The following is a 21,714-nucleotide window of genomic DNA, read 5'->3' as shown; positions in this document are numbered from 1 at the left end:
TCCCGAATCATTTAGTATCACTTTGTGTGGTTTGTGCTCACGCTTGGATGAACAGGAGGCATTGTTTGCGAGAGTGTAAAAATCGACTTGCGCCAAAATTGCTTATGTGAATTTTGAATAAAACGATTGGAATGTTGGTATTAATTCGGTCTAGGCAGATCCAAATAACATTCCTAACAAAATTAATCATGCCACACGTATCAAATATCGAATATTAAATATCAACGAACATTTGCGCGCGTGAGTGTGTGTGTGTGTGACTTTGCTTTTGCAAATCGCATATGCAATGCATTTCATTTGATACATTCAATTCATTTTCTCACTCCGCTAATCCCAACATAATACATTCTGTAGGCATAACTTTGGCGCAAGTCGGCTTTTGCACTCTCGCGAACAATGCCTCCTGTTTATCCAGACGTGAACACATACCACACAAAATTGATACCAAATGATTTGGGATAAAACACTCTTTCATAATATGTATAATAATTTATACTGTTCATAGATGGTTTTTTTTTTTTTTAATTAGCAATTTTCTAGGTGTAAACTTTATTTTGACTCACACGTTAGATAACAATGGTAGAAATAAAATACACAAAGTCAATGAAATTGTCAAGTCTGACACATAAATACATGAATAATAATGTGCTACAATCAAATAATATATATGGTGATATCGTGTTCTCTGCTGTGACGATCATGATATCCATTAGGAAAAATATAAACTGGTAAAAATCAAAAACCACTCAAGAAAGCAGAAATTCAGAAAACGCTTTTTCTTTGTATAAAATAAAATTGATAAATTAGATATAAACAAATACAAGTAAACTACATAAATATCAACACTACATAACTTTGAAAAAGGTCCTGTGATTGGCGTACGTTAGCTATTTTTGAAAGGAACTTTTTTGTTTTAGAGAATTATGTTGCATTCGAGAAAACGGGAAAGATGTCAATAGGAGAATTACAAAAAGGAGAAGAAAATGGAGAAAAGGAAAAAAGAAGAATGCGAATATGGTATTAAAAAGAGAAAGACGCGTTGGTATAAAAAAAAGCCCGGCATATAAGCCGTTTTAGAATTCTGGGTTTATAATTTTCCAATGTTTCACTCATCCATTTGCTAGTACATCATTATTATAATGGGCAAAAAGTGGGAGTCTTTTGCCTTTTCATCAAGTAGAACGTCTTTGCATCATACATATTTTGTTCTTTATAATTTAGTCGAGCATAGGATTTATGAAATATTGCCTGTAAACCTGTACGGACACACAACATCTGGGTGTAGGCCTATGTTTAGGTGTACATAGGGCTATCAAGCCGATTCGAGCGTACCTTTGACAACAAAATACTAAATTTGAAGACCTAGTATCAATTCAAGAAATGGACGCGGAAAACAAAACATTGCACTACCGTCTCTCTTTCATTGAGCCAAACTTTCTTTTTGTTCCATTATCCTTCAAAACCGCTACGATCTAGCGCCCACTATGGCCCATGCAATTCACAATTTTGTACGCGTTCTCCAACCCCGTTTTACCAAGACATGAATTTTCCGACGATCGCCATACCCGATTCTTGCCGATAATTTCCACTTTCTGGTGAGTTAATCTAAACGGCATTACCGGAGCATATTCTAGAAATTACACTCCTTTATTTGAATTCAAAATGTCTTGATAGTGTTGATGATTTTGAATGATTTATCTCGTTTTATGATCTTGAGACGTTGTCGAAGTTCCGCCTTGTATTCTCAGTGTACGGTTAACACGCATTGTTTTTACATAGGCCGTGTGTGGCAATTGTTCCCTTTGTGTGGGTGTAAATAGGAACTGCGATGCCTGGTAGTGGCATATTGAAAATACTCGTTGGTTTCTCGCGTGTGTTATTTGTGTGCAAGATACGGTGAAACTCGATCGCTCTGTTTATGAACCAGTTTCATCTTTTCTTGTGTTTTCGGAATTTAATTATTATGGCACTTGTGTATTTCCTCATGCAATCATCCAATGCAATGTTTTATTCCCCTCAGGCCCCAGACCAATTCAGTGGTTGATCCAGGGGGTTCTCTGAGTCTGACTGGTGGGGGAGCCGGGAGTGAGGGTGGGAGGGGGCTGTACATGTGTACAAAATCTGAGAAAATGTCAACACTTTTAGGTGTATTTCTACTAGATATAAAATTATCTGATAAGCAAAGAATAAAAATGTATAAATGTATTTTTTTAATGAATTATCTTCAAATGGCATTTTGGGGGTGATTGACTTTTTAATTAAAATACATCTGTGTGTGAGGGGCGATAAGGGGCACATTTCTTCTTTTGGTACTTCATATTTAGTGAAGGTATGCCAGATTAGGCTTTGCTGGTGGGAGGGCGGGGGGGGGGGGGGGGGGGGGGGGCTTGTGCCCCCTTTGATCTCCTCCCCATCTCGGGAATTATGGGCCCTGCATGAGTTTTAAGGATAATAAAAGTACCGGTATACTACATGAAACACTCCAAATTGTATTCATGCATCAATTATTGGCAAAATGAGTGTTTTGCTGCAAGAGTAACTGATAAAGTGTTCATTGTGATAGGGCTGGAGTTAAAGGGAAAGTTGAGTTCTGTTGCAGAGGGCGCTACACAAAATAATTTTTTGTGATATAATGAAAAACTGAGTGTCAAATATGAAAGAACATAATATTTAAATGACAAAATCATCTTTGTTTGATCAAAATCGGTTCCGAGACGGCTGAAATATCCATAAATATAACGATTTTGTACCACCACAAATATTAGATATTTTGAAAAAATTTGAAAAAAACCGTTGAAAAAACAAAATAACGGCCTTTACGTCGTATTTCAGCCAATACCGATGTTAGCTCTTTTGTTGGCATTTTCGTGTTGCTTATATTACGCACAACCAGCCAGACCATGTATTGTTATTTTTAATTTTAAAATTAATTAACGGTCACCGTTTTTTTTTTAAAGTGGAGCTGTATTGGTAGGATTGTATTGGCTAAATTCACACATTATGGAGTATAAAATTAACCGTTCATAGCAATTTTAGGTTCTAAAAGGGCACTAGAAATGTCATAGATAAGAATAAGAGCAATAACCATGCTCTTTGAAGGCATTTGCGGTCTGAAAACAGAACTTAACTATCCTTTTAACTTCTATTAAACTATTCCTACCCTATTTCCCACATAACATATAATCATTTATAACTGATTTTAAGGGCGTTGCATTGATTTGCATGGTGAAAATATCAAAATTTCAAAAAGGCCAAAATGTTGTCATAAATCATAATTGAAGACTTTACTAAATATATGTTGGTAAAATTATGGTCATTTTTCTTTTCTAATTTGAATTTTTGTAACTGGCAGTGTTTCATTCACCCCATTTGTTGTGTACAAATTGACGGATTAGAATTCCACTTGAAGATATAACCGCAGATTCTAAAACTTTGCACATACTTTCATAAACTCATCTTGCTGCTATATACAGATATATTTTGGGGGCTTTAAAGTTCTATGTCATTCTTGTTTGATCATTAATTATTTAAATAACAATTTCAGTATTATTTTATAAATCATGTATTGTAGCACATGGAAACAGATAATTGTAGGTCTAAGAGAGCGAGCAAAAGTGCCTCTTCACCTTCAAGGAAAAGTAAAATGCACTTATGATGATTAAACCTCAGATTGTTTATCATCATTTTACAGGGATATTTCTAGTTTAAAAGGAGAGTGTGGTGTCAGGCCACACTTGCTGAAAAGCTCAATCAAAATTCAACCAAAAGTTATAAGAGAAAATCCTCAGATTTCCAAATGTGGTTACAAACTTATAAACTGGTCATAAGATTTTCAAATACGATGTCAGATGAGCACAGATATTCAAGAATTTTTTTCCCGAAAGCAAAAATTAAATTCATAAATTTCATGCATATGTATATGAACAAGATAACGTCTTTGGACCTGTAACTGTTTCATTGCCCATAGATCTTCACCAGCATAGGGCAGACATGGAGGGCAACATGGACGTACTACCCTTCAGCCTGTCATGTGACCGCTGTGACTTCCGCACCAAGAGCATGTCTGCCATGAGAGACCATGCTCAGACGCACTCGGCTGAACACCAAGACCAGCATCCAATAGAAGAGATAGGTAAAAATATGTGTGTGTTCACCTGGCAAAAGTTAATGGGGTTAAACTGTAAGGGGGGTGAGATATGTTACGCCATGCTCAGATCTACCTGTCTGAACAACAAGAACAGCAACCAATAGAAGAGATAGGTAAATATTTGTGTGTGTTCAGTTGGTGAACGTTAATGGGTAAACCTGTTGGGGGAATGACATAGGAACAAACCATGCTCAGATCTGCCTGTCTGAATAACAAGAACAGCAACCAATAGAAGAGATAGCTATAGCTTTGTGTGTGTTCAGTTGGCAAAAGTTAATTGGGTTCATATATAGGCAGTTAAAGTGTTAACAGTAACCACCCTTCACAAATGAGAAACTTAACACAAAATCACCAATAGAATAGATACCGGTAGATAAAATCAGTAAAAAGTGTTCTGACAATGGAGTCAACATACTTTATTCCTTTTGAAGCTGTTTTGTTTTTCAAAATGAAAAATAATCTCTGTTCAATCCTCCTGTATTTTATGTGAAAGAGAAACCTTTGTTGTTTTTTAAACAATATTTCATACAAGAAATATCGTCAGCTGAATACATAGGAATCATAATTTCAGTAAAAAATATATTCCTATTTCTGTTCCTTTCTTTATGTAGGTATTAGCAACCATGCTCCAAGTGATGACCATGCCCTTCAAGCACTAGTTGACTCCGCCCTAAACGATGCCTCTCGACTCCTTCTCTCCTCACCCGACAACTCCAACCACCACCATCTTCAAGATCCCGGCACCACTTCAAACCAGAGCCCTGTAGAAGAGGTCGGAAGGACAGATGGTGATGGTCATCCCTCTGGAGTTGAACACCAGGACAGGAAAAAGGAGCGGATGGTGACGCCAAGGGCTAGTGCTTTGGCTGCTGAGGACCTCCTCGGGATATACGCTGCTGGAATTGACTTCAGTGTCGTCGGAGGAGGGGTCGTCCACGATGGTCAGTTTCGAGCTGGATGCGGTCAAGAAGTACAGACCATGATGTCCGCAGCGATAGCAGAAAGCGCAGATGGTGGCATCAGGAGTGGGATAGGCATTCCCAGTCATGATGAAGCTACCTCTAGGTCTCATCTGGGAGATGATGGCAGTGGAAGTATGAATAATGGTGGAGAAACTGAACCTTATTCTGTAGATTCTTCTGGTAACTCCAGGGGAGTAGGTCATGATAGTAACACGAGAGTTGATCCTAATCAAAGGAAAGAAAACAGTGAGATTAGTTGTGGCATTCATCCAATCACATCAGAACAAGCTAGGACAGATTCACCTCAATCTAGAAGTTCTGGAAGTGCAAGCTGTTCACAGAATTTGGGACGGACACAAATGTTGAGGGGTAAGAAAGCCACCAGACCAAGTTTTAAGTTTGTCATCCATCGTTCAGCGTTCAGTAAAACTCCCTCAGCAGATGACGAGACACCATCATCTTCATCAAAACATAGACCCTCTCACAGTCACAGTAAGGTTGTTGCTAGACAAGCCAAAGATCATAACTCCTCAGCATCTGACAATGCCTCGGCAACTATGGACAAGGGTAGCGGAGGAACAACAGCATCAAGAACTCGTGGACAGAGATCAAAGCCTGTGCTTGAGGATGGAGGAACCGCTGCTCGGGATGCAAGCTCTGGGAGGCGTAGAGGACGAAAGCCGGTCTGTCCGACGAAACTGATCGTAGAACAGGAGAGGACGCTCCCACCCTCTAAACGTCATGGACAAAAAGGTTTTAGACCCGGTGCGAGGCCTGGGAAGGGTGATGGGAAGAAGATGAGGTACAGATGCCCAGAGTGTCTCTTCTCATGTATGCTCAAGAAAGATTTGACAGCTCACACCAAACTGGCCCACACCAAGAGCGGGAGGAAGGATGCAAGGGTTGGGAAAGTGCACTTTGAAATTAACAAATCAAAAATCTCCCAGAGTAAACAGGGCTCCAAAAGAACTTCAAGAGGAAATGTTTTGGATTCCTGTGATACAGAACAAGAGGATAGCCAACACAAACCAAGGAAACTCTTGAAAAGAGTAAATGACAATAAGAAAAGTACTTCTAGATGTAATAAAAGACCCACCAGGGATAAAAAGCCTGCAGAGGATGAATCGGAAGAACTACAAGAAAATGATGATGAAGAGAATGTTGATGATGATTGGGAACCTGATGCAGGAGATGTGAGCTCTAGTGAAGGGGAAGTGATTGATAGCGGAAGGGAGGAGGATAGTGATGATGATGATGTGTGCAGTATCTGTCACAAGTTTACTGCAGACTGTCCCGCAGACATGGAGCGCCACCGAGCAGAGGAGCATAGGGATAGCTTGCAGAGCTCAAAGCAATTCCAATGTAACTATTGCAGCTACTCTTGCCAGGGTCGGAAGACTCTTGCCGCCCACATCCACGGCTTGCATGGTGACACGGTACAACTCCTCACACAGAAAGCCACAGAGCCCAAAGCCAAATCAGTGAAGAAGGAAGTTGACACCAGCCGTGTCTATCGCTGTAGCATCTGTAACTTCAGCTGCCATTCGAGCCATCTCCTGAACAGCCACATGAAGAGCACCCACCACTTTGAAAAGATGTCTGGTGAGTTCACCTGTGGCGTGTGTGGGAAGGTCGTCGTTGGACGCTACTCTCACTTCCGCCGCCACCTCCGATGCCATTCGGAGGAGCGTCCCTATAAGTGCGATCAGTGTCCTCTGGCCTTCCGCGACGCGAACAGCCTGAACTGCCACTTGCCCATCCACAAGGAAGACCGTGACTACCTCTGCGAAGACTGCGGTATGGCCTTCAAGCGTCCGATCAACTTGCGGATGCACCGCAAGGTCCACAGCGACAAGATGTTCCCCTGCGATGCCTGCGACTACAAGTGTCGCCGTCGCAACACTCTCCTGAACCACAAGAAGCGGAAGCACCTGAAGCAGAAGACTGTCCTCTGTCAGCACTGCGGCCATTGCTTCTTCTCCAAGACGGAGTGTAAGAACCATGTGATGAAGAAGCACACCCAGCGGCCGACTCCTTTCGCTTGTCCGATCTGTCCTGCAGTGTTCATGTTCCAGTACCGCTTCAAGGCACACTTGAAGACACACCCTGAGATCAAACCTTACAGGTGTCACGTCTGTGGCTTTGAGACCAGACTAAACACCTACCTCATGGATCATATGAGACAACATACAGGTAACACTAAAATGATGATTATACTAATTACAAATACATGTATAGGCATACAAGGTTGGAGCCTGGGGGTTGCAGCCCCTTAATGACTTTTAAAGTTACGATATTTAAACAATGAGGTGCCCAACTAACTTCATGTGTATAAATTGAGATGCTCGAATAAGCTCATGCTTAAAGGAGTGAGGTGCTCATTATGCTCATATTAAGGGAGCAAGGTGCCGGACTATATCATTTTTACATATTATCAAGACTACTTCGGTGACAAAATTTAAAAGAGTCAATAACAAACTGTTCTCTTTTTTTCTTTAATGGAAAGTTCATATTGAGGTATCAATTCAGGCAAAAATGTTCCAGTATAGAATATGATGTTAAACTTTCAAAACCCAATTGTAGTTTGCTCATCTTTACTCATGTATATATGTAGATAGGTCTGTGAGTAACATGCTAAATACCAAAAAGTTGATTCATATTATTATAGGCTGTAAGTTGATTACGACAATACTCTATAACAGGGATGTACTGCAATGGAGGAAGAAGAACAACAACAACAAACACTGAATGAAAAATTTCAATTCAACAATTTACGCTCTTGTGACTGTTTCTCTATGGTCAATTTTGGACTGACCAAGGTTTTTTCTTCTTCCCTGGATGACACACTTTACCGAACTTCAATCAAATCAAATCAAACCAAATAAACAAACAATATAAAAAAATTCATTGCCATTTTGCAATTATATACACGATCTTTTCCACTGACAGGAGAAAAACCAAAGAAATGCAATCTGTGCGACTATGAGACTTCCACCAACAGCAACCTCTACAAACATAGAAAGCGCCACCATGGTCCAGGCATCCCACGGCTCAGCTCCCGGACCCGCAGGCCCCGCCCAAACAGGGCCCAGAACAAGGCGGAGGAGAACCCCATGGGGATGAGCGACGAGCAGAAGCAGCGAGCGGAGAAGAGCGTGGTGGAGGACATCGTGAATGCAGTGGAGTTTGGCCAGATGGCATCCCAGGTGAACCTTGCAGCAGGGGGCCAGGCGGCAGCGGCCATGTTCAATATGGCAGCCATGTGCAGTACTCAAGAATTTAAGCAGGAGCAACTGATGCAAGGTGAATACTGTTCTTTGAGTTTTAAAGGTGTAGACCAGTTATGGTCATGCGATTGCATTGAGGAAGAAACGTTGTGGAATCGATCAGAAAAGGTTGATCATCTAGCATAGAAGTATTAGTGTGTACTGCAAGGTTCTGGAATCATCAAAATGATAAGAAATTTGGCCCAGTTTTCGTAAATTTACAAGCACTGTACACAGGAAGATGTATATGGGACTATGCGATATCTATCCAGGCCGGATGAATATGATAATATACCAAATATATCAATTAGTAGGCAGTTTCCCGGCAAAATTTGTATTACATATTAGTCGAAACATATTCTATCGCATGATTGGTAATAAGAACTTCCACTTCATTTTTTGAGAGGGGGGCATTTCCAAAAGTGGTTTTCACTTTAAGTTTATCATTACTGCAGCTGTTATGGTGTTATCCCTGGGATGTTTACTTATCAGCATGATCTGCATGTATTCTCAAATCAATAATAATTGTTTATTCAGGCCATCTGAATTCACTTTATGGACCATAATAGTTCAGATGTAGAGGTAATATTTTGATGAGTTTTGCAATATGCAGTAATTAGGCATCTTTTGGAATACAGAAAATCTGTGATACCATAGTTTGTGATTCTTTTTGAAAGCAGATCGTTGAACCTCCTCAGAGCATCCGTAAAACATGAACAATATATGTATATATATGAATGAAAGAAAGCCCTATTATCGACATACTAATCATCAGACCATAGAGATAGTGGACGGGCAGCATGTATTAAAACTTAATTAAATTCAGTTATTGCTTATTGTAACAATCGCCATTGGACCAGATGGGGGTCAGCTGTGTAAAGGGATCCAGTAACTTTGTCTCAGATTCTGAAACAAAGTCCTGGATTTAGCTCATGCTGCAATGATAATTATAAACCTTTAGGTCAGTAAGGAATCCCATGACTTTTACAAGCTGATCGCCTGTCTGATTATCAAGATATTTATGCTTGGAAATCAAAACCAAATTTGTGTTTTCGTAACGGTTTTTATAGCACTACAGTCTATTGGGGAAAATGAGTATGGTAAAACCAGTCACTTAAAAGATTTTTCATTTTTTGAGGCACTTCATGATCATTTTGAAGCGCAATTTTTTTGTAGGGCTTCAATATTACACCATATCACAGACACTGATAACACGTAGGACCATGCATCTCAGATTTAACATTGTTAAACGATGCCTTTAAGCATGCTTCTCTTTATTTCTCTTCTCAGTTCCTCCTTCTGATGTGCACCAAGGTCATCCAATCCTCCCCGAGGAGGTCAACATCATCAGCTCCGTCTCGGACACTGGCCACGATGCAGAACGCCTCTCCATTTCCATCCTCGATAAGACGACATCCTCCGTGGCAGCCATGATGGAAGCCCTGGCCGACGCCCGTAACATGCGCCCCCCTCAGGCCCACCAGCCCAACCACCAAGCCCTCATCTCGCACCCCAGCCCGTACTCCATCCACCTGGCCACGGCGCCCACGCCCCAACCAAGCACCCCTCCCACCACCAGCTCCGCCCCACTCTTCCAGCGATCCGTCGCAGCAATGGCAGCCAACATGACCATGCATTATGTGCATCCGAACATCGGTGCAATCGGGGGAGGGGGGAGTTACCACCACCTGTCCGCCTTGGCAGGGGAGGCGGCCAGTCGATCGCCCATTACGTCTCACGGTCAGCCGACGCCCCATAATGTCACCATCCCACCTCCTCTGATCGGTGTCGGGCAGGGTCAAGCCACGCCTCAACCCCTCACCCACTTCCCAAACATGATGCACTATTAAACTATTCCCTGCCGGAACTATGTGGCTCCCGTACTAAAGCATATGACTATGAGACAATGCGGTATTCCATGAGTTAAAGAACCTGATAATAACAAATCGGTTGCATAATTTACCCAGAGTAGCTTCATCAGTATTAACACATCATTGCTCTTTCTGAGGGTCTTGTAATTATTATTAAACCAACAATTGCTTGGTACCCATTCAATACACCAGGGCCCCATTTCACAAAACTTGTCATCAGTGACAAATGACAGTTTCTGTTATAAGCTACTGAAATCCTTGCCTCTGATTGGTTATCAGATTTGTCACTGATTTTTGTCATTTGTCATTGAAAAAAGGGTTTGTGAAACAGGTACCAGGGGCCCATAACACAGAGGTTAGCAATTGAGCATACAACTGATAGATTGATCATTTATTGTACATTGTTAATTGCAAAATAGCAAACTTTTTTCTTTTTCTTTTGATGGAAGAATTAATTTGATCAACAAAAAAAACTTGATTACCGGTACATCAAACAAATATGACATAGTGGTAAAAGCTAACATAGTTACACCTTGCAATAATTGTACATGCATCAATAACCAAGCAAAAAGGATTTTTATTTCAAATGCACCTCATTGTTCGGAGGAGAGCTTTGGAAGTCTTGAATAATGTTGCGTAAAAAAGGCAGTCCCAAAACAAGTGTGAAATACTTCCAATAGAGGATTAGAAAAATGTAAATGAATTATAATTAGCCAAGCCCATATTATTAGGAGATTTGTTGACCCCAAGTATTCAGTGACAAATTCTGAATTAAGAAGATAACAATATTTTCAATTGCTAACTTATGTTTGTGTTATGTGGCCCTGGATCGAGTAGGAGAAATGTTGGTAAATACCTTGCCTGAGGACCTAAGCACCAAGCAGCGATCGAACCCAGGACCTGCCACGTGAGAATAAAGACGCGATGGCTCAGTGGTAGAGCAGTGGTCTCCTAACCGGGAGGTCCATGGTTTGAAACCAAGTTGATGCACTAGTGCCCTTTGGTAAGGCATTAATCCTCATTGCAAAGTCCGTTAAATGGGACTTAAAAGTGTCGGTAAGCACCCTGGTTCCCTGGTTGCTTATGTAAAAGCATACACATGCTTTAGCAGCCAGCTAAAAGAAACAAGACCCTCTAGGGCCTCCACCGATATCCCCTCATAAGTAATGCCTTACTTTCTTGCCACAGTGATACCAAAGTATTCAATAATTTCACACAAGTATTCTATGTATTAAGGTGCTACTTTGATTAATGTTTAGGAGAGAAAGCAAACAGATTAAGTGGAGTCTTCATTCTCTGATTCTATTCTTTTGTTTTTTAATTGAATATATATAACACAAAGAAATATCTGCTAGCTAAAGGAAAAAAGAGAAGAAATCATGTGGTATGATTATCATTTTACTGCAAGGCATTCTCCTCTAAAGAACAAGTCTGTTCTCTTTATAGATGTTATATTTAAATAGATTTAGAAAAATATTCAAAGTTACAAATGTATACAAAATAAGAAATGCTTATGAATTCTTGCCAACTAAATGAATTTGTTTGGAGTCGTGTGTATGTGAAGAAAGAAAAAAAAGTTAAACTTGCTATAAAAAAAGCCTATCATTGTGTTACTACAGACCTAAAAAGGTGTAATGCCTAAAAGCTCTGTACGTATATGGTGCCTTTTTGCCTCAACCAGAACTGTTGAATTTGTAATCGACGTGCCAGAAATTTTCTATCTGACATCATAGAAATGTTGTTAGTTTTTATCATTGCAAGCAATGTTTATTTTTTACTTTTTATTTATTATATTTTGGTGAAATCTTTACCTTCCCCTAGTGTGCCATGGTTAGAAGATTTCTCCCTTGGAAGGGGAAATGGACTTTCAGTACTATTTAATAGGTGATTTCCTAATATATAGGAAGCAGGAACAAGTACTCAACATGCAATCTTAAAGAGAAGGTTAAGTTCTGAGAAGAGGTGAACAATAATTTGTGAGCGTTATCATTGTTATTATGCAAGTCTGGAAGAACATCAGATAACAAATGTTGCCTGAAAAGCATGGCTCTTCAAATGCCTTAATATTCTAAATATTTCATGTAACAGCATAAACATTGGGACAGACTTTTACGCCACATGTTCATGTAGTCCCATATACATTTTTCTGTGTACAGTGCTTGTAAGTAATTTTACCAAGACTGGGCCAAATTTGTTATCATTTTGATGATTCCAGAACCTTGCAGTACACACCAATACTGATATGCTAGATGATCAACCTTTCTGATTGATTCCTCACCGTTTCTTTCACAATGCAATCGCATGACCAGAACTCAACTTTATCTTTAAGCTAATTCCGTTTAAACATTTTTGCGATGATAAAACTCCAGAGTTGATTCTTGAAAGTGTTTCATCATTTTGTTATGTGCTCTGCAGGAGGGTGCTAAAACATAGCTGTCAGAGCCATGTATTAAATGGCAGTTACTGCTTTCTTACAGGCAGCCGGCTGTTTTGTTTTGTTTTGTATGAAAGGATGTAGAAATAATTTAGAGAAGTAATAACTGCAGTTACTTATTTTAGACCAGCACTTCTCAACCTCTTTTAACTCTAGGCCCACTTGGGTAATTATTTATTTAAAAAAAGAATCAATGTCCACTACGGCTGTTAGAAATGGTTTGAGGCCCACCTAACAAAAAATTGATTTGAAGAAAGAAAAAAAATATTACTTGATACAAGAACATAGAATGAATTGTGTGGAATAATATGTGTTGTGCCCCTCTGGGGGTGTTTCACAAATATCCTAAGTTGAACTTATCTCCAAGTTGGACTTAACAATTATGGAAAGCCATTGGCATCTATGAAAATATTTTGTAAAAGTTATTTGAAAAGGCATAAAATGTTGATTCAAATCATTAATATGTTCTATTACCAACAGGGATTTCATTTTCTTGATGTGGAATTCATAAAAAATCTTAAATACTTGAATTTTCGCTTTTGAATATATCTGAGTTAAAGGCTACAAATGGCTCTCCATAATATTTAAGTCCCACTTAAAGTTAAGTTTGACTTAGGATCTTTGTGAAACGCCCCCCTGGTCAGTTGTAATACTGCTATTACATACACCCAATTTGTAAAGACATATATCTTTGAGAAAACTTGAAACATGTAACATTATACAGCCGAGTTCCTGGTTGTGTCATGTATGATCAGACACAATTTGTTTACTTATAGTTATCTATTTTTAAAATATGTTATGGACAACCTTACGACCCACCAGGTCAACTTATGACCGAATAACTTGATCTTGCCATAATGTGTTCTTCTGTTTTTCATGATCTTCAAATATTTATTCTCTTTTTTACACATGGTCGCTAACAACATTTCAAAGTTGATATGGGTGTCGTTTTAAAATGATATATTTTCATTTCTGATTTTGCTGTTATTAATGCGGAATGAAGTCATGGACCTTGTTATCGATGATTTGAAGAAGAAATAGACGCATTTGAACAACAGCTATGACTCAGTTATGAATTTTTTATTTCTTTCTTTTATTCGTATTATTTCATTTCATTAAACAATACTGATGATGGTAACAGAAATAGGCATGTTGATGCTTGTGAAAAGTATGATATTAATGCTGATTGTGTGCAGATGGTTGATGATGATGAGGATGAAGAAGAAGAAGAAGAAGAAGAAGAAGAAGGAGGAGGAGGAGGAGGAGGAGGAGGAGGAGGAGGAGGATATGATGATGATTGTGATGAAGCTTGTTACGATACCTAAGGTGCATGATGACGATTGAGGGGACGCTCGTTAAGATGAGTAAGGTTCATCATGATGATGGCGATGAAAATGAAGAAGGAGAAAAAGAAGAAGTGGAAGAAGAAGGAAATAAAGAGTAGGAGGAGAAAAAGGTGGTGGTGCATGGACTGTGGTGCATGATAGAATCATGGTGAATATGATGTTGATGATTATGATCATGGTAATGATTGTGATCAAGAGTAGGATGATAATTATGATTATTATAATCCTATCACATTTTCTGACATGACGATGTTTTCTTCAGGAAAAAATATAAGTCCCCTTGTTTTCAATCACTACGAGTCCATAAAAAGTACACACTGCCCTCTACGATGCATGACTCCGAGATGGGCCATTTGATTCAGTTTGATACATCAACTCTGGCAAATTCTATAAGATCTGGGATTCGATCATTCTGTGGTATATCAAGAATTTTTTACAAAAAGGGGACAATGACTAATTTGTTCTTAAAGTGTTTGCCGAGGTAGGGTCTTTAGGGAGGCGGAGGTGGGGCCTTCACAGAAAAATACAAATGAGGAAGGGAAGGGAGGGAAGGGGAGAAAAAAAAACCCTCAGCATATTTTTCTTGCATGCTCGAAGGTTATTAGCATTACAATCGGTATAGAATAGAGGAGGTGGGAGGGGGTGGCTTTGCTAGCCGCCCTCAATTCCAAAACGAATACCAGACCCCTTGAACGGCGCCCTTCGGATACAAAGATCCGAGTGGTTTAGTCAGAACCTTTTGGAAAAGGGTCACAATTATTGTCAAATATCTTCAAAATCTACAATCAGTTATTGGGCCTTTGTAGGCTATTCAGGGGGAGCCGGAGGGACGAGTATGGGTGTTGCTAAAGCGGGATGTTGGGATGTTATATCTACTTATTCAAATTTCCGTCAGAAAAAAATGTTTGATAATGTCGGCAAATGTATAAGATTGATAATTTACTCTCCCTTTGAAATTTGTTCTTGTTGTTCATATTGCAATTTTTTTTAAATGTTGATATAAAGTTAAATCTTGTGTTAATTGAAAATTATTATGTTATACCAAGTCATATTTAATATTATTTTACTTAGTTAAAAAGGGATCTTATTAAATTTTTCACCACAAGTATCGTCATTTTCACTTTTGATTGACAATTGATTTTTTTCAGATTAGGAAGAGACCACTCAATATTTTCTAAAGGGGCGGAGGCATCCACTTAAAAATTAAGATTATTATTAAAAGATTAAATTCCCGTATGAGTTTCCCCACCTTAAACGGGGTCTATTCGCTATTCATAAGGACCGCTATTCATAAGGTCCGCTATTCATAAGGACCGTTATTCATAACGTGTAAATTCCCGTACTTCCTGGTCCGCTATTCATAATGGCAAAAGAGGGTCACTATTCATAAAGAAATAAGGTTCGTTAATCATAAGGACCGCTATTCATAACGTGAGATGAGGGTCACTATTCATAATTCATATTAAGGGTCATTAATCATAAGGACCGCTATTCATAATATGAAATCAGGGTCGCTATTCATAATACGAAATAAGGTTCATTACTTATAAGGGTCGCTATTCATAACACGCGAAGAGGGTCGCTATTCATAATACGAAATGAGGGTCGCTATTCATAATAGGAGAAGAGGGTCGCTATTCATAATAGGAGAAGAGGGTCGCTATTCATAATAGGAGAAGAGGGTCGCTATTCATAATAGGAAATGAGGGTCGCTATTCATAATAGGAGAAGAGGGTCGCTATTCATAATACGAAATGAGGTTCGCTATTCATAATAGGAGAAGAGGGTCGCTATTCATAATAGGAAATGAGGGTCGCTATTCATAATAGGAGAAGAGGGTCGCTATTCATAATATGAAATGAGGTTCGCTATTCATAATAGGAGAAGAGGGTCGCTATTCATAATAGGAGAAGAGGGTCGCTATTCATAATAGGAGAAGAGGGTCGCTATTCATAATAGGAAATGAGGGTCGCTATTCATAATAGGAGAAGAGGGTTGCTATTCATAATACGAAACGAGGTTCGCTATTTATAATAGGAGAAGAGGGTCGCTATTCATAATAGGAGAAGAGGGTCGCTATTCATGGAGAAGAGGGTCGCTATTCATAATAGAAGAAGAGGGTCGCTATTCATAATAGGAGTAGGGGGTCGCTATTCATAATAGGAGAAGAGGGTCGCTATTCATAAAAGGAGAAGAGGGTCGCTATTCATAATATGAAATGAGGGTCGCTATTCATAATAGGAGTAAGGGGTCGCTATTCATAAAAGGGGAAAAGGGTCGCTATTCATAATACGAAACGAGGGTCGCTATTCATAATAGAAGAAGAGGGTCGATATTCATAATACGAAATGAGGTTTGCTATTCATAATAGGAGTAGGGGTTGTTATTCATAATGCGACGAGAGGGTCGCTATTCATAATGCCGAAAAAGTCAAAATCACATAAGCAATAAACTAAATGTTAATAAGGAAGCGACATACTGGACACCCCATGGCTACAGCGTAGGCCGGGGGGGGTGGGGTAGGCCACATGGTCCCAAACATTTGAAGAAAATATTTATTGAAAACTCACATTTCTGAAGAAAGAAAGGCGTGCCTAAATAATGAACGTGTCCCATCATTCCGGTCACCAGCCCCCCCCCTCCAATTCGGCCCACCCTCCCGGCAGTATTCCCTTGGTACATGTACATATTAGCGACAATTCTCGTCCAAGTAGTTCATAGATGGCGTAGCCTGTGTGTGTTTAAGGGTGAGGGTGGTGGGGTTGTATCAGTGTTGCCTTCAAGGGGTTGATCTATCATGTATCTTATCCTCAGCAAAGAAAGAAAGCGACAGAGAGGGGGTTGTAGGGACTTAAGTTAAATACCATATTCAAGCTTTTCGTAAATATACAATGTCGCACGACATATTTTCCATATAAGTAAGGAAATTGGATACTCAGAATCAGATACGATTTTTTTTTTACCGTAAGACATTATGTAAACGGTTGCATCCCCTGTATTGTGTATTTTTAAAAAATAATTTACATTTTAGCTTTGATAATTAATGAAAGTTCAAAGCTTTCGCGCGTAATGGGTGGGGGAGGGGAGGGGGGGGGGGGACAGCAAGCTGCCCGAATATGAATTTTTGATATCTTTTCTCGTTTATCTTGGTGATAAATAACACTTTCACAAAAAACATATAATGCTCAAATTTTTGCTCGCTCGTTTCGCTCACAAGCAGAATTGTGAACTAGAAAATTACCTTTTCGGGCAAGAGGCTTTAGCCCCCCCCCCCCCCCCCCCCCCCGATGAAAATGTCAAAAAAATGTATATCTTAAAAACGGGGAATGTTGATATCGGACAAGAGACGTGAAGTGAGCTTGCACCCCTTTCCAAAATTGTTCCTGCTTCTAGGTACCCGTATCGTGCTTCTAATATGACCTTGTCAGTATTGGTATGTTGAGTTGAAAAAACGGTCTGCGCATTTTTCAAATTTCCGTCCCCCCCCCCCCCCCCAATTGGAAAATTCTGGATCCGCACCGGGGCGTACTGATGGGGGGGGGGGCTCGGGGGATCGGTAGATACTGGGCTTAGGTCCAATTGTCAGGTCCAATTCCGCTCAGTAATTTGTAGGTCCATAAGTCCTAATAAAAATTACTTTCTACAAAAACATTATTGTCGTATAAACAATTACTAGTTTCTTAAATAGCAAGCTAAAATGGATAATGGGCCTGCTTGGCGTACTTAATATTTCAGTGGCGTAGCCTGGATAAGATCAGTCGGGGGCAGGGTGGTGGGGCAAGATTTCCAACAAGGAGGAAAATTTACGATAGGATTACATGTGTGTTATGTTTTACTTTTTTTTCGTCACCACATGAGCGGGGGTTGGCTCTATATAATTATCAAAGATAACAGATAAAATATACATGTAGTTACTTTAAAAAGAGACAACTATTCAGGGCTATATATCGCCCCCCCTACAGGACCAGGAACGTAGCCGAGGAGGGGGGGGGGGGGTCGTATTATGAATAGCGAACCTCATTTCGTATCATGAATAGCGACCGTCTACTCCTATTATGAATAGCGACCCTCATTTCTTTTTTATGAATAGCGACCCTAATTTCGTGTTATGAATAGCGACCCTCATTTCGTATTATGAATAGCAACCCTCTACTCCTATTATGAATAGCGACCCTCATTTCTTATTATGAATAGCGACCCTCAGTTCGTATTATGAATAGCAACCCTCTACTCCTATTATGAATAGCGACCCTCATTTCTTATTATGAATAGCGACCCTCATTTCGTATTATGAATAGCAACCCTCATTTCATATTATGAATAGCGACCCTTATTTCTTATTATGAATAGCGACCCCCTACTCCTATTATGAATAGCGACCCTCTTCTCCTATTATGAATAGCGACCCCCTGCTCCTATTATGAATAGCGACCCTCTTCTCCTATTATGAATAGCGACCCCCTGCTCCTATTATGAATAGCGACCCTCATTTCGTATTATGAATAGCAACCTTCTACTCCTATTATGAATAGCGACCCTCTTCTTCTATTATGAATAGCGACCCTCTTCTCCTTTTATGAATAGCGACTCTCTTCTCCTATTATGAATAGCGACCCCCTGCTCTTATTATGAATAGCGACCCTCATTTCGTATTATGAATAGCGACCCTCATTTCGAATTATGAACAGCAACCTTCTACTCCTATTATGAATAGCGACCCTCTTCTTCTATTATGAATAGCGACCCTCTTCTCCTTTTATGAATAGCGACCCTCTTCTCCTATTATGAATAGCGACCCTCATTTCTTATTATGAATAGCGACCCTCTACTCCTATTATGAATAGCGACCCTCATTTCTTATTATGAATAGCGACCCTCTACTCCTATTATGAATAGCGACCCCTTCTTCTATTATGAACAGCGACCCCCTTCTTCTATTATTAATAGCGACCCTCTTCTCCTATTATGAATAGCGACCCTCATTTCTTATTATGAATAGCGACCCTCTACTCCTATTATGAATAGCGACCCTCTTTTTCTATTATGAATAGCGACCCTCTTCTTCTATTATGAATAGCCACCCTCTTCTCTTATTATGAATAGCGACCCTCTTCTCCTTTTATGAATAGCGACCCTCATTTTTTATTATGAATAATGACCCTTATGAATAATAACCCTTATGAATAACGACCCTCATTTTGCATTATGAATAGCGACCCTCATTTCGTATTATGAATAGCGACCCTCATTTCGTATTATGAATAGCGACCCTCTTTCTGTGTCATGAATACCGACCCTTTTGTAATATTATGAATAGGGACCCTTATGAATAACGACCCCGATTTCGTATTTTGAATAGCGACCCTCTTCTAATATTATGAATACCGACCCTCTTCTTTGATTATGAATAGCGGTCCTTATGAATAATGACCCTTATGAATAATGACCCTTTTTCTCCAATTATGAAAAGCGGACCTTATGAATAGCGGTCCTTATGAATAATGGACCTTGTGAATAGCGGACCTTATGAATAGCGGTCCTTATGAATAGCGACATTGACCCCCTTAAACATGTACCCCACTATAGTGCACGTTTTCCATGGACTAACGTGATCTTCAAATTGACTCCCCACCCTAAATTACGAAAGAGTGAATAGGAACACAAGGGTTAAATGATATGCAGATCCTATATATTTCCTCCTGGAAATATGATGAATAAAACATTGGGGGGGGGGGGAGTTTTATTTATTACTGAGGAAAAACGTTTATCCCTTTCAAAGAATTACATATAAAACATTACAAAGAATTCAGTATCTCGCCGTGAAAATTATCGCCTCACTACATTAACACTTCACTTTTCATTGAAAAATATTTGTGTTTGTATGCATCTTATTTAATGCACTTAAACATTTATAGTTATGTAAAATGAAAAAAAATTTGTTACTTTATGCATATGATTATGTTCTATTTTGAAAACGCAGAAAACGCAGAAAAAAAAAAACTAAAGACCAAAATTATTATATATTTTTTTCTTTGTTGGGGGAGGGGGGGGGGGGGGACTCCTTGAAGTTCGTTTTAAGATACAACGTTATACAACTTGTATGCCTGGCGTAAAAGCCGGACGCATCAAAAAGAGTACAAGCTTGCAACCGTAGCCCATGGGGGTAAAAAGTGACCAAAGTGATCAATTTCAGAACTGTGTCAAACATCTAATTTTCTTTCCATTTTTCGCATTCTTTCTATCAGGGGCGGATCCACGTAGCGATTTTTCCAGCCCGGCCCCCCCCCCAGCCCCCCAAAACGATAAAAATAGGATAATAACGTAAATTTAACCTTTTTTAAAACACAAAACAAAAGCGCCCCCCCCCCCCCAAAAAAAATAAATAAATAAAAAAAAAATAATAATAAAAAAATAAAAATAAATAAATAATAATAATTGACCGGCTGAGTCGGCGCTAAATTTTTCCTCCAAAACTCGATCAAAAAAGGGAAAGAAGAAAGGTGCTCCCCCCCCCCCGACTTATTCGCCTGCCGGCTGAGTCGACGCTAAATTTTGTATTAAGATTTGACTCCCCCCCCCCCCCTTGTCGCCGGCTGGATCCTCTGCAGGCGCGAATCCACGGGGGAGGGGGGCTGACGGGTCAACAACAGCAATTTTTTTTTTTTTAATTTTTTAAAATATTTTTTATTATTATTATTAAAAAAAAAAAAAAAAAATCTCACGAAGAAGGCCAAAAAAAAAAAAAAAAAAAGTGGTCTTACCCACCCCGTCCCCCCCCCCCCCCGCTTATTTACCGGCTGGCTGAGTCGGGGTAAAATGTTTCCTGAAAAATTGGACAAAAAAGAAAGTGCCTCCTTTATATTCTTTCTATCTTATATTGTTTTTAAGCATGTGAAAAAATGATTTGTCCCGATTTATGATACTTGAGGATGTGACATATTAACGCTGACATCTTAAAGTGTTCAGTAAAGGCCAGTCCATGTTTCATTCTCGAAATACAGACAAACCGAATCCCCCTTCCACAACATAAAAAATACAAGGGATATGAATAAATAAATTGTTAACTGCATGCAAATGAATGATTTTCAATTTCATTAAATATCTAAATTTCAAGTTTAGTTCAGATTATTGCGTCGTTACATTTTTAAATTGGTCTATCACCACTCCCCGGATACCTGAAATGAGATGAAAAAATTACAGTATAGAATTCAAATATGCGCTTAGCGGCGATACACAAATTATTTCAAGTAATTCAAGTTTTCATTAATAAATCTATTATTTCATTTCATTTCATTTCATCAAGTCGAGTGTTAGGTGGATATACTGTAATATTCTCTCTGTTCTCAATCTATTTAAAGTACGGTGAACAATTTCGAATAAAATTGTTTTTTGTTAATGTATCCTTTTTGAAATGTTTGGTAATAAATTGTTGCAAAACTACTATGAACGAAACATTGAATCTTTTCCACAACATCTATTTTGGTCATGCGCCCTCTGCATCAACCAATATTTAGTATCTAGACCCCGCCCACCTTCGGGACGGTGACGAATCAAAGATGCGAGAATTTCTTCGAAGCCCAACCCACTCAACCGTAAACCTGATGAATTATTCATGAGACAAGTTGCTCCATCTCGCTCTCGCGCCCGTGACGAAATCTCGCTGCATGGCGACTGAGCAAGCGGCCCGA

General features: G+C 39.3%; 1 protein-coding gene across 1 annotated transcript; it reads left to right on the top strand.

The window, feature by feature from the left end:
• The first annotated feature begins 1,511 nt into the window (after window positions 1–1,511).
• On the top strand, window positions 1,512–10,499 carry LOC100891025. The gene is made up of 5 exons (XM_030992759.1): window positions 1,512–1,595; window positions 3,968–4,132; window positions 4,759–7,302; window positions 8,059–8,412; window positions 9,666–10,499. The coding sequence occupies exons 2-5, from the start codon at window positions 3,991–3,993 to the stop codon at window positions 10,223–10,225; spliced, it is 3,600 nt and encodes a 1,199-aa protein (XP_030848619.1). The 5' UTR covers window positions 1,512–1,595; window positions 3,968–3,990; the 3' UTR covers window positions 10,226–10,499.
• The last annotated feature ends 11,215 nt before the right edge of the window (window positions 10,500–21,714 follow it).

Source organism: Strongylocentrotus purpuratus, unplaced genomic scaffold (genome assembly GCF_000002235.5).
Source record: "Strongylocentrotus purpuratus isolate Spur 01 unplaced genomic scaffold, Spur_5.0 spur5_scaffold_20, whole genome shotgun sequence".
Lineage (NCBI taxonomy): Eukaryota > Metazoa > Echinodermata > Echinoidea > Camarodonta > Strongylocentrotidae > Strongylocentrotus > Strongylocentrotus purpuratus.
Note: the sequence above shows the minus strand (reverse complement) of the source record. Positions and strands in the feature narration are given on the sequence as shown.